A 14,243-nucleotide genomic window follows, 5' to 3' on the forward strand; every position below is an offset into this window, starting at 1 on the left:
TCTTAGTTGGCCACTTGCTAGCGTTTAAGACCCAGACACCACTCACCAAAGTGGGATGCAGAATGTTTTCTTAATAGATTTTATTATGCCAATTGACCTGATATCCCCTGAAACCGTGATTCCCAAACCCCTTCCCCTGCTACTCTGACATTTGAAGCATTCTGTTTATTCAGGAAACTTCTTTGCTTTTGGTTTAGTCCAGCTGTACTGATCTCTCCTGTATTTTGTGTTGTCTTCCCCTTCACCAAATATAGTTCTTGTCGACTATCTAATGAGTGAATACTCCTCTCCCTCCCTCCCTTCCCACTCTCAGAACCATCAAAAAAAAAAAAAAATTTTTTTTTTAACTATTTCTTGAGTTCTTGTAAGAGTGGTCTCATACAATATTTGTCCTTTTGCAACTGACTAATTTCACTCAGCATAATGCCTTCCAGTCTCCTCCGTGTTATGAAATGTTTCACAGATTCCTTATTGCTCTTTATCAATGTGTAGTATTCCATTGTGTGGATATACCATAATTTATTTATCCATTCATCCACTAACAGACAACTTGATTGCTTCCACCTTTTTGCTATTGTAAAAGTGCTGCAATGAACATGGGTATGCATATATCTGTTCATGTAAAGGCTCTTATTTCTCTAGGATATATTCCAAGGAGTGGGATTGCTGGATCCTGTGGTAGTTCTATTTCTAGCTTTTTAAGGAAGTGCCAAATCAATTTCCAAAGCAGTTGTACCATTTTACATTCCCGCCAGCAGTGTACAAATGTTTCAGCCTCTCCACAACCTCTGCAAATTTATTATTGTATGTTTTTTGGATGAATACCAGACTTGTGGGAGTGAGATGGAATTTCATTGCAGTTTTGATTTGCATTTCTCTAATGGCTAATGATCCTAAGCATTTCCTCACATATCTGTTAGCTACCTGAATGTCTTCTTTAGCGAAGTGTCTGTTCATATCCTTTGCTCATTTTTTAATTGGGTTATTTAGCTTTTTGTGGTTGAGTTTTTGCAGTATCACATAGATTTTAGAGATCAGGCACTGATCGGAAATGTCTTAGCTAAAAAGTTTTTCCCAGTGTGTAGGTAATCTTTTGGAAAGCCCAGTGGCGTACTGGTTAATTGCTATGGCTGCTAACAAAGGGGTCGGCAGTTTGAATCTGCCAGGCGCTCCTTGGAAACTCTATGGGGCAGTTCTATTCTGTCCTATAGGGTGGCCATGAGTTGGAATCAACTTGACGGCGCTGGGGTTTTGGTTAGGTAATCTTTTTACTTCTTTGGTGTAGTCATTGAATAAGCATAGGTGTTTGATTTTTAGGAGCTCCCAGTTACCTAGATTCTCTTCTGGTGTTTGTACATTGTTGGTAATGTTTCGTTTATTGTTTTTGCAATGTATTGGGGCTCCTAGCATAGTCCCTAACTTTTCTTCCATGATTTTTATCATTCTAGACTTTATATTTAGGTCTGTGATCCATTTTGAGTGAGTTTTTGTGCATGGTGTGTGGTATGGGTCTTGTTTCATTTTTTTGCAGATGGGTATCCAGTTATGACAGTACCATTTGTTAAAGAGACTGTCTCTTCCCCTTTTAACAGCTTTGAGTGTCTTTTCCCCTTTTAACAGCTTTGAGCCTTTGCCAAATATCAGCTGTTCATGTGTGGATAAACTCACATCTGGGCTCTCAGTTCCGTTCCATTGGTGTATGTATCTGTTGTTGTACCAGAACTAGGTAGGTTTGACTACCATGGTGGTACAATAGGTTCTAAAATCAGGTGGTGTGAGGCCTCTCACTTTGTTCTTCCTCAGTGACACTTTACCTTTCCAGGTCCTCTTCCCTTTTCATGTGAAGCTGGTGATTTGTTTCTCCATCTCAGTGAAAAATGTCGTTGGAATTTGGATTGGAATTGCATTGTATCCATAGATGGCTTTTGGTAGAATAGACATTTTTACAGTGTTAAGTCTTTCTATCAATGAGAAAGGTATGTTTTTCCACTTATGTAGGCCTCTTGGTTTCTTGCAGTAGTGTCTTATAGTTTTCTTTGTATAGGTCTTAAAAGTCTCTGGTAAGATTGGTAAGGAAGACGTAAAAGTATCTCTAGTTTAATGAATTCTACCATTAATGTTTTTATTCATGGATTTTGCTTTTGGTCTTGGATCTAAACTCTCCTTACAAAACCAAAACTCAAGTTTTGCATTTTACATTTACCGCTATGATCTATTTTGAGTTAATTTTTGTAAAAGATGTAAGGACTGTAAGTTTTTTTTTTTTTTTCCTGGTATATGGACTTCTAATTGTTCCAGCATCATTTGTTGAAAAGTGTGCCTTTTCTTCATTGAAATGTCTCTGCGCTTTTATCAAAAATCAGTCGACTATATTCTTGTGATTTACTTTTGGTTTCTCTATTCTGTTCCATTGATGTTTATGTATGCTCATTCATGGATACCAGACTTACTTGATTACTACGGCTTGCATTGACATAAGACTTTGTGAGTCCTGTAATTTTTTTCTTCAGTATTGCGTTGGCTATTTTAATTCTTTTGCCTTTCTGCACAAATTTTAGAACATATTTGCGGATATTTACAAAATTGCTTTCTTGAATTTTGACTGGGGTTGTATGGAACCTATAGCTCAACTAGGGAAGAATTGCCATCTCAACAACGTCGAGTCTTCCATTCTAGGAATTCAGTATATTTCCATTCATTTACATTTTCTTTAACTTCTTTCATTAGAATTATATATATATATATTGTTGTTGCTATAGTAAATGGAATTGTTTATTTAATTTTAATTCCAGTCGTTCATTGCTGGCATATAGGAAAGCAACTTGGCTATACTCACTTATTACTTCCAGGAATTTTGTTGATTCTTTGTGATTTTCTACCTAGACAATCATATCATCTGTATCCTCCTCAATCTGCATACCTTTTATTTACTTGTCTTAAGCTCTTGAATAACAATGATGAAAGAGGGCATCCTTGCCTTGCTCCCAATCTTAGGGGAGTATTCCAACCTCAGAAAGTATCCAGGTTCTCACCATTATAATTGTTGTTAGCTGTAGGTAGATTGTACATGATTTTTATCAAGTCGAGGAAGTTAACCTGTATTCCTAGTTTGCTCAGAGTTTTTATCATGAATGGGTGTTGAATTTTGCCAAATGCTTTTTTGTATATCAATCGATACAACCACATGATTTTTCTTTTCTAACCTGTTGATATGGTGGACTACAATGATTGATTTCTTAAATGCTGAAATACCCTTGCTTACCTGGAATATATCCTATTTGGCCATAGTATATTTATTGGATTCAAACTGCTAATATTTTGTTATTTTTTGCATTTATGTTTATGAGAGATATTGGTTGTAGTAGTCATTTCTTATAATATCTTTATCTGGTTTTGGCACTGTGTTATTGATGGCCTCATAGACTGAATTAGGAAGTTCTCTTTCTGCTTCTATGAGTCCTGGTGGTACAGTGGTTAAAGCACTAGGCCACTAACCAAAAAGTTGTCCGTTAAAATCCACCAGCCCTTCTTTGGAATAGAGATGTGGCAATCTGCTTCTGGAAAGATTCACAGCCTTGGAAATCCTATGAGGCAGTTCTACTCTTTCCTATAGAGTCATTATGAGTTAGAATTGACTCAGTGGCAATGGGCCCTCTGCTTCTATTTTCTGGAAAATGTTGAGGAGAAAAGAAATCATTTCTTCTTTAATTGTTTGGTATAATTCACCAGCGAAATCATCTGGGCCTGGTGCTTTTTTTTGGAAGGTTATTAATCGTTGATTCAATTTATTTAATAGACAGGCCTATTCCAATATTCTATTTCTTCTGTGAGTTTTGGTAGTTTTTGTCTTTGAAGGAATTGGACTATTTATTCTATTGGTGGGCATAGAGTTATTCATACTATTTCTTTATTATTCTTTAATGTTCAAGGGACCATAAATGATGACCTCTCATTTATGATTTTGGGTAATTGTTTCATCTTTCTCTCTCTCTCTCTTTTTTTTTTTTTTTGGTTAGTTTGGCTAAGGCTTATCAATTTTTTTGATATTTTCAATGACCCAGCTTTTGGTTTTGTAGATTCTCTTTATTGTTTTCCTGGTACCAATTTCACTGATATTTTAATACAGTTTTTGTTATTTATGTTCTTATTCTTGCTTCAGGCTTAAATTACTTTTGTTTCACTAATTTCCTAAGATGGAACTTTAAATTATTGCTCATAGATCATTCTGTTCTAATATTTGTATTTGATGCTGAAAATTATCTTCTAAGCATTGCTTTTACAGGCTTTCACAAATTTTGATAAGTTGTATATTTATATTTTATTCCACTCAAAATATCTTTTATTTTCTCTTTAGGCTTCTTCTTTCACCCATCTGTTATTTAGAAGTGTGTTGTTTATAGCCAAATATTGAGGATTTTCCGGCTGTCTTTCTGATACTGACTTTTAGTTTTATTCCATTACAGTCTGAGAACATACTTTGTATGATTTCTATTGTTTTAAGTTTGTTGATGTACATTTTGTTTTTGGTGAAAAGTCAGCTGTTAGTTTTATTGAGGTTCCTTCTTATGTCATGAGTTATTCTTCTCTTGTAGCTCTCCTGATTTTTTCTTAGTCTTTCCCTTGTGTTAGATTGACTATCATGTATCTGGGTATGGACCTCTTAGTATCTATCTTATTTGCAGTTCATCGAGCTTCATGGAGTTGCAGATTCATGTTTACTATCAAATTTGGAATGTTTCCAGCCTTTATATTTGAATATTTTTTCTGGCCCTTTTTTTATTTCACCTCTCTGTGTAACATATGTTGGTACATTTAACTTTGTGCCGTGTTTCTTTGCTGTTTATTTATTTTTTTTATTCTTTCAATTGCTTACTTTCTATCTATCTTTAAGTTCACATATTTACTTTTCTGCTGAATTAAACATACTGTTAAGTCCCTGTAGAGAAATTTTCATTTTTATTATTGTGTGTTTTAACTTAAGAATTTTCGTTAGGGTTTTAAAGAAATGATTTCTAACTTTTTGATGTTCTTTATTTGATAAAATATTTTTATCATGCCTTCCTTTAATTCTGTAAGTATGGATTAGAATTTTTATTATTATTATTATTGTGGTGAAAATATATACAAGAACATATTCTCCAATTCAACAACTGCTACATGTATAATTCAGTGACATAGATTACATTCTTCATGTTGTACAACTATTATCACAATTTTTTTTTAATTATTCCACCACTGACCATATTTTCTTTTAGTTTTTTTCAACTACTTATAATGACTTCTTTAAAATCGTTGTCTGAGAAATTTAACACCTGGGCTCCCTCAAAGGCAGTTTCTGTAATCTGATTTTTGAATGCATGTGTGTGTATATATATGAGTAACACTTTCCTATTTCATTACATGTCTCATTTATTGTTAAATACCAGACATTTTAGATAACATATTGTAGTCACTGTGCATACTGGATTTCTCCCTTGCTCCCTACCCACCATGGGTGCTTTATGGTGTTATTGTTTTTGCTTATTTATCTAGTGACTTAACTGGCTCAGTTTAGGAAGTCTATTTTCCCCACAGTATGCAGCCTTTTATGTTTCTCTCAGAGAGTGCAGCCTTGAGTATGTGCATGCTTCCTTTGACCTGCCTCCCTCCCCCAATATTCACTGTGATTTTACATTCTTATGGTCTCCCTTGATTAAAGCCATATCCATGTCTTAGCCTTTACTAGTTGCTCCCTCTTTGCTGTATTTTTTTCTGAAAATGACTTGGGGAATAAATTCCTACTCAATCTGATCCAATTAACATCAGGTCCCTTTTCTGGGAGAATTTTTGAAGCCAGTGCTTCAGGTTTGCTCCTACTACAAAAAGGCTTTTCTTAGATGTGTGTCTCTCTGCTAAAAATTTCTAGCTGGTCTAGTATTTTATTTTTTTATATCCTGGAACTACCAGCCTTCTCTTAATTGCTTACAACCAAGCTCTACATTCTTTTTGGTGGTGTCCTTGAAATTCCCTACCCTATTTTCCAAATAAAGTCATCACCCTTAGGAACAGCTATGGTGCTCTCTATTATTACAGTCTGCCTCTCTTCCTGGCAAGAACCTTTGTGCTCTGGAGATGGTCATAAGAACAGCAACTTACTTCTTTCAGAGTGACTTCCTGTTCTATGAGTGGAGTACTAGAAGAGTGGTAGGCTCTGGTGTTCTTATCTTCCTTTATCAGAATGGAACCTTCAGCCTGTGAGCCAATGAAGGCAGTTGGGGCTCACTATTTACAGTATATTGTGCCTTAGTAAAGCTTTCACCTTATCAGCTGGTACTGGGTAGAGGAAGGGAGCTCCAGATCTCTCGGCCATGCTTGTCTCGAATATAACTTCTTCAACATCAAGCTGGTGGTGTGTAAAAGGCTTGTGACCTGCCCCTTCTGGAGAAAAACTATAGCCTTTGGCTGGGATATGGGAAGAGAGGGAGCCTTATCTTCTTAGACACAATTGCCTGGCATAGCACTTCTGTCACACAGCGAGGAACACGGGAGAAGGGAGGAAATAGGTGTTTAAACAAATGCCCCAGACTCTGATTGTCTAGACATAACTATTAGACTTTCTTGGAAAAAAAAAATTCCACCACTTGTTACATGCCTGTGGAGTGTTTATTCAATGATACACAATGCTTGTTTTGTTTTAATTTTTGCCATATGTTTATTTTACTGTGGTGATAATCCATGGAGTTCCCAATACCACCACTGCAGAAGTGAATTGAAATTGTTTGCACCAGTTACAAGAGAATGTGAGGTTTTGAAAAGGATACTGTCATAGGCTAAGTTCTCTAGAGAAACAAAACCAGTAAAGCATATAAAGATACAGAGAGATTTATATCAAGGAAAGGGCTTATTCAGATGTAGAGGCTGGAATGTCCGTAATCCATAGGTCAGGACTTTTCCTGATTCTTGTAGCTGAATGGGCTGGTGAATCCAGGATCAGCAGGTTAGGGAGCACAGCTCTTGCTCACAGGCTGTGAAGACTAAATGAATCCCAAGATTGGCAGGCAAGACTGCAGGTAAGCTGCTAGTTCAAGTTGCAAGAACCGGAGGTCAGTGAACAGAAGCCAGCTGCAGGATCCAGAACAAGAAAAAGCCCATGAGCCTTTCCAGAATGTCCACTTATATTCGATGCAGGCCACATGCCCAAGGAATTTCCCTTCCAAATGATTGGCTACTCACAGCAGATTACATCACGGAGGTGATCACATTATATCAAATCTCACCATGGAAGTGATCACAATATCATACAACTGCCAAAGCACTGAGAATCATGGTCCAGACAAGAAGACACACAGCCTTAACCATCACAGATACATTTACTATGTTGCTGGATGCTGCGGAGTCAGTTCTGACTCACAGTGACCCCACTTGACAGAGTTTAATTGCCCCATACGGTTTTCTTGGTTGCAATTTTTATGGGAGTAGATCATCAGGTCGTTCTCTTATGGATTCCGTGGGTTGATTCAAAGTACCAACCTTTTGGTTAGTAGCCAGGTACTTAACCATTGCACTACCAGGGCTCCTTAACATTTACAATACCTTAGTAAAAATGAAATAACTGCCAATAATACTAACAAGACATTTGTAAGACCTCTACTCAAAAAACTGCAAGACATTATTAAAGTAAAAGAAAAAAAATCCTAGGTGAAAGCAAAAATAACCATGTTAAGAAAATGAGAGGCAAGGTTCAACCTTTTTTATTGTATTATTTTTCTTCAAACAGTTATAGAGATGCCATATAAACTTAAAGAAATGTCAACACTGAAAAATAATAGTTATTTTTATGGAATTTTACAAGCAATAAAGAATAGCAAAGACGTTAACAATGATATACCAAGACTTAATATAAAAAAACGTTAAAAAAGGTAGTGTGGTAAGGAGAGAAAACTAGGTAAATGGAATAGAATATTGAGTTTAGGAACCATTCCAGTGTGTATATTAAAAAAAACAAATGTAATTTTTAAAAATTGGCAGTGCATAAACTAAGCTATAAAGGACAATCTTTTCAATTCATGGTACCAGGAAATTCTGATATCCATTGGAAGAAATGTAATGAAAACTGACTTTTATGTTCACATCTTTTACATAAATCAATTGAAGGTAGATTTTAGATCTAAATTAAAAAAGATCAAAACAATAATGTTTGTAGAAGCTGATATAGGAGAATATCTTTATGAGCTCTGTGTATCAAGCAACTACATAGATTTAAAACAAAAAAGCATTAATCTTGAAGGAGTTGAGAAATGTTGTCACATTAAAATTAATAATTTTTTTAAAGGATACCAAAAGAAAACTAATGAAAGGCAAATTACAGAGTAAGAGAACAAATTCATAACACAAATAACAAAGGACCCATATCTAGAATATGTAAAAAATAATAATAATAAAACAAAAAATACCACTTCTTATGGCTCAATGACAAAGCATGTATATAAAAACTGATGAAGCAACATGAACAATCATTTTACAAAGGAGATACAAAAATATGCAAAAAATACAAAAATACCCTTAGCACCATTATAATGCATTAAGTGGCCAACTATAATTCATCAGAATGGCAAACATGAATTAAAACTGACAGTAGAAAGCTTAGGCCTTGATAATATTATTAACAAGTGCTATAAATTTTTATAAATACACTGGTTTGTGATTGATTGCTAACCTAAAGGATGGTAGTTTGAACCCACTCAGTGGCAACATGGATGAAAGGCCTGGCAATCTGTTTTTGTAAAGAATGCAGCCAAGAAAACACTATGGAGCAGTTCTACTGCATAACACATGGGGTCCCCATGAGTCGGAATCAACTTGATGGCAATGGGTTTGGTCTGGTTGTTTTTATAAATATGCAAGAAAGAGAAGTTCCAAAATTAAGGACTCTGTCTCTCATGTAGTAGATGGGAAGATTCAATAGTATATAGTTGAGTTGTACATTAATTTCTACCAGTTGTTTTGTTTTATGAAAATTAACATATTAATTGTTGTGGTGAATGGAGTGGCAAAGATTTAAAAAAAAATAATAGCCAAGATAATCCTTAAAGAGACCAATGACATAGTATTTGTTCTTATAGTTATTATAAAATTCCAGTAACTGAGATGATTTCATACTTAAAAAAAAAAAAAGGACAGACTGGTGAAAAAATAGACAGCCCAGAAATAGAGCCATGGATCTATGAATAACTTGGATGACAATGCAGGTATTACATAATGGTTGATGAATGGGGTATTTTTAGATAATAGTGTGGAATCAAGTGAATATTACTAAGAAAAAAGTAATAAATTTGATGTTAACCTCACCCCATACCAAAAAATGTAATCTAAGTTTGTTATGGTATAGAATTTAAAAGGTGAAATTGAGAAAAGAGCATAGAAGAATATGTTCATGACTGAGGATATAAAATAATTTATTTGATAAGATACAAAAACACTAACCATTAAAAAATAGCACGAATAAATATGATCACCTAATGCTAATGATGGAGCCCCCCGTCGGTGCAGTGGTTAAGAGCTATGGCTGCTATCCAAAGGGTCAGCAGTTTGAATCCACCAGCCACTCCTTGGAGATCCTATGGGGCAGTTTCACTCTGCCCTTTAGGTTCGCTATGACTCGGAATCGACTTGATGGCAACAGGGTTTTTTTTCTTTTTTTAAAATGCTATGACGTGTATTTTTTTATGGCTAACTATTCATAAAAATAGCATTTAGGGGGTGAGAATCCAGGTCAGAAAGGGGCAAAATAGTTGTGTAAAATGACTTGGATCCAGAATCTATGAAGAACTTATACAGAAAACTCACAGAGAAAACTTCCCCATGGGGTTTCCAAAGGGCAACTGGTGAATTCCAACTGCTGACCTTTTGATTAGCAGTTGAGCTCTTAACCGCTGTGCCATCAGGGATCTAAAGGGACTTATTCAACTCGAAGACTTTGTTCACTGTTTATAGTGTTTGAAAACCCATGAAGCCAATATTTAAAATCGGAAGTTGTCACATACGAATAATATTCTCTATGGAAACCCTGGTGGCGTAGTGGTTAAGTGCTACCGCTGCTAACCAAAAGGTCGGCAGTTCACATCGCCAGACACTTCTTGGAAACTCTACCGGGCAGTTCTACTCTGTCCTATTCACTCCACAGCAGTGGGCTTTTTTTTTTTTTTTTTTTAATACGGTCACTATGAGTCAGAATTGATGCAATGGATTTGGGTTTTTTTTATTTTATTTGCCAGGTAGCTTATGTTACAAAAACAGCAGGCAAGGGAACAAGTCATCCTGACTTGAATATACGCCCGTTCCTAGACCAGTAATTGTGGTCAGGCAGATGGAGCATATATGATATTGATGGACTGGGCCTGGATCACATGTTTACACAAGTTACTACAGATTAGGATTCTGTGATTGACAGAACTGCCAAGAAACACATGATGGAAATGAAGGAGAGAGTTTCTGAATAAACAGAGGTGCAGTTAACAGAAGTACAGCAACAAGAGGTCATGTGCTCAGTAGTACCCAATTAGTCCTTTTCATTGGCTGAAGTAGAAAGCCCAGATATTCTATGGAGTAAGTTAAAATTTTGTCTAAGGTTAAAAAAAAAGAACTGGGGCCATATAGTCCATTCCAATTTATGTAATTTTGGGCTATTGTTACTTGAATGATATTACAATTTGAAAATAGTGGCTAGCTGGTGACTGTAAGAAAAACAATCAAATAAATATAAGTGAACTAAAATGGCAATATGATACAAAGAAATATTTTAAATTCATGATTTTCGCACACATTCCAATTTACTTTAGTTCTACATTTAATAAACATTTCCTGCTGTCAGAGTTGGTCCACTGAATATTTCTCAAAAAAATTCCGATTAGGCCAATTATCATGCAGTTAATAAGCCATAGTGTGTCTTGTTAAAAATATAAGCAGGGATAAGCAATACAAAATGCTAGAAAATGCTATAAATCTATTAAAATGAGAAGAGTTGACATTTATGAAAAACATCACCATAATTACTTTTATTGATATTGTCAGTCAGTTTTGCTTGAGAATTTAATGAGACTAATTAATCTTTTCAAAATGAAGGACAATTTATCCATTATTAAATACTTACTGGACTAAGTAAAAGTATATTTAGATGCAGAAATGACATACTTTATATCAGGCTGAAGATAAATTGAAAAACAAAAGACTAGTGAAAAGAAAACGTACAGAACGAATAATGCAGAAAAATAAGTCTTTCATATAACCAAAATTGCAAAATGAAAGTTGCATGAATTCAAATACATAGTAAATGACAACAGCACTAAAATTATAAAAGAAAAAAATGATTTTTTATTGTTAAAGATAGATCAAATATGTAAGAAAACATGAAGACAAGAATAAATACATGGGCATAAACCATAATCATAAAATCCTCAAAAGAGAACATCAACATAGCACACAGACAAAAGAAAATATTTTACGACCAATTATAACTAACTAAATAAATATTATCACAACTCTGATGAGGTCTACTTTTCACTTACTAACATAATAAGTAAAATAATAAGCATAAAACCATATACTCTAAATTAGATTGTGAACTTGGTTTGCACACACATATCTACAACTACTTTGTCTTAAATGTACAAAGCTCATTTATTTAATCAGAAAATACATATTAAGAAAAGTCATTCCCCTGAACCCATTTTCTGGTTTGCAAAATGATAACATGCAAAAAAAAGTCAGAAAGCTTCATAAGAAAGGGAGTTATAGCATTATTATATTACTACATATATATATAAAAAAGCATACATATAATGTATTATATATATTTCAACTCACAATGACCCCATGTGTTACAGAGTAGAACTGTTCCATAGTGTTTTTGTTCCATAGTGTTCACTCAGCAACCTTTCACATCCAATCACCATGAGTCAGAATCGACTCAGTGACACAGATTTTATACACACACACACACACACACACACACGGAAACCCTGGTGGCGTAGTGGTTAAGTGCTATGGCTGCTAACCAAAGGGTCAGCAGTTCGAATCCTCCAGGCGCTCCTTGGAAACTCTGTGGGGCAGTTGTACTCTGTCCTTTAGGGTCGCTATGAGTCGGAATCAACTCGACTGTACTGGGTTTGGTTTTTTTTTATACACACACACACAATTATGCAGGGACCTGAATGATTAGTAACTGGAAATATTTAAGTATATTACTACAGTTAATTAGGCCAAACTACTACAGATAATTAGGTAAATATTATTTAAAAAATAGTGTTTGTGCTACTAAAAATTAGTTAAAAAGGATAATATCACTTCCAACATAAAGCTGTGAGAACAGAAATAAAAATGTATGTTTGTGGGCCACACTAGAATAATACATTCAAAACCAAGTATACAACCTTAAAAACTGAAACACTTAAGTTTTATTTATTACTGAAGTGTTTATTACTAATTTTTTATTTATTACTAATCTGTTATTGCTAATGTTTATTTTTAAGTGCTTTTATAATATTGCTACTTATGAAGAATTAATGTGAAATTTAGTAGAGACAATATTGCATAAGGTATGAATTTTTACTCTTGCATAATACCAAAAAGACACATGATTCATATTGATTTGTGACTCCTGCACATTAGTATGTTTTGACTTAGAGCATTCTCCTTTGTAAATCAGTGAAGCTCAGATAAGGCTCAGTAGGAAAGAGTGCTCTGACACCTTAGCAGCCTCCCAACAGTCAGGGTGAAGTGGTTTGACCATGAGGTGTCTACAGAAAGTAGCAGTTTGCTTGCTATATATTGTTTATTTCTGGTGTAGTAATAATCTTATGCAACTGAGATCTATACTTTCATGTTTTATTCTCATTGGAAGTCAGTTCTCTAAGGTTATTTATCTTTGCAGAACCTTCTTCAGGGCTCCAGCCACCTCTTGGTTTCGAAGACTGTAGATAAGGGGGTTAAGCATGGGTGTGACAATAGTGTAGAAGACAGAGACCACTTCATCCTGCTCAGCAGTATGATAGGCTTTGGGCAGAAAATACTTCATGATGGCTGTTCCATAGAAGACAGACACCACAATCATATGGGAAGAACAGGTAACCAAAGCCTTTTTTATTCCCATGGTTGACCCTAATCCCAAAACAGTTGTGAGAATCTTCCCATAGGAGGCCATGATGGCTGATATTGGAATAAGGAGGAACACAACAGCACTGACAAAAAGACCATTCTCATAAAGAAATGTGTCACCACAAACAAGTTTCAGGAGAGCTGGTATCTCACAAAAGAAATGATGGATTTCCCTGGAGGCACAGTATGAGAGATTGAGAGTATACAAGACGTGGATCAAGGCATTGAGCAGTGCACCCAGCCAGCTCCCAACCACCATAAAACCACAGACTGCAGGGCGCATGAGAATTGAGTAATGGAGTGGGTGGCAGATAGCCACATAGCGGTCATAAGACATGACAGCCAGGAGGAGGCATTCTGCTCCCACAAGGGTCGTGAAAAGGAACAGCTGAATTCCACAGTCAATAAAAGAAATGGTGTTCTTCCCAGAAAGGAAGTCAATGGCTATCTTGGGGAAAAAAGTGGAGCTATACAAGAGGTCCATGAAGGAAAGTTGGCTCAGAAGAAAGTACATAGGAGTATGAAGTCTAGAGTCCAACCAAATGAGAATCATCATCACAGCATTGCTAACAAGGGCCATGAGGAACACCAGGAAGATGACAGCAAAGATAAGCTTGGGTGCTTGGTTGTGGTGGAACAGCCCCAGGAGAACAAAGTCATTTCCAGTGGTCTGATTGCTCCATCTCCCCATTCTCTCTTTTTCAGTGTATTACCCTGGAGAGAGTTTACAAAAAATTTTAACCCCATCATCTATCCAATTTGACTTACTCTCATTCTATAATACACCACCTTCTTTTTCTCCTTTAGTCATACAATACTACATATATGTTTTCAACTATATTCGATTCTATGTCTTTACCACAAAATACATTCATTACTACTGCAACATCACTGTACATTTATTTAAAACAATTTTACAAAAAAATCACAAAATATGACACTTTCAGTATTTCAAGTAAATGCATTTAAATTCCTTGAAATTTTAATAGTTTTAATAAGTAGAATTGGGTTAAAATTATAAATATCCATACATCTCATATATTTTGCAGGTTTTAGGCTTTTCACCTCATGGTCAAATCACTTCATCCTAACTGTTGGCAGACTGCTGATGT

The 14,243-nt window shown here is 35.3% G+C and overlaps 1 protein-coding gene across 1 annotated transcript; it reads right to left on the reverse strand.

Annotated features, from left to right (window-relative positions):
* Positions 1–12,895: 12,895 nt before the first annotated feature.
* On the reverse strand, positions 12,896–13,822 carry LOC126067767 (olfactory receptor 2T27-like). The gene has a single exon (XM_049870004.1). The coding sequence runs from the start codon at positions 13,820–13,822 to the stop codon at positions 12,896–12,898; it is 927 nt and encodes a 308-aa protein (XP_049725961.1).
* Positions 13,823–14,243: the final 421 nt, after the last annotated feature.

This window comes from Elephas maximus, chromosome 2, assembly GCF_024166365.1.
Source record: "Elephas maximus indicus isolate mEleMax1 chromosome 2, mEleMax1 primary haplotype, whole genome shotgun sequence".
Lineage (NCBI taxonomy): Eukaryota > Metazoa > Chordata > Mammalia > Proboscidea > Elephantidae > Elephas > Elephas maximus.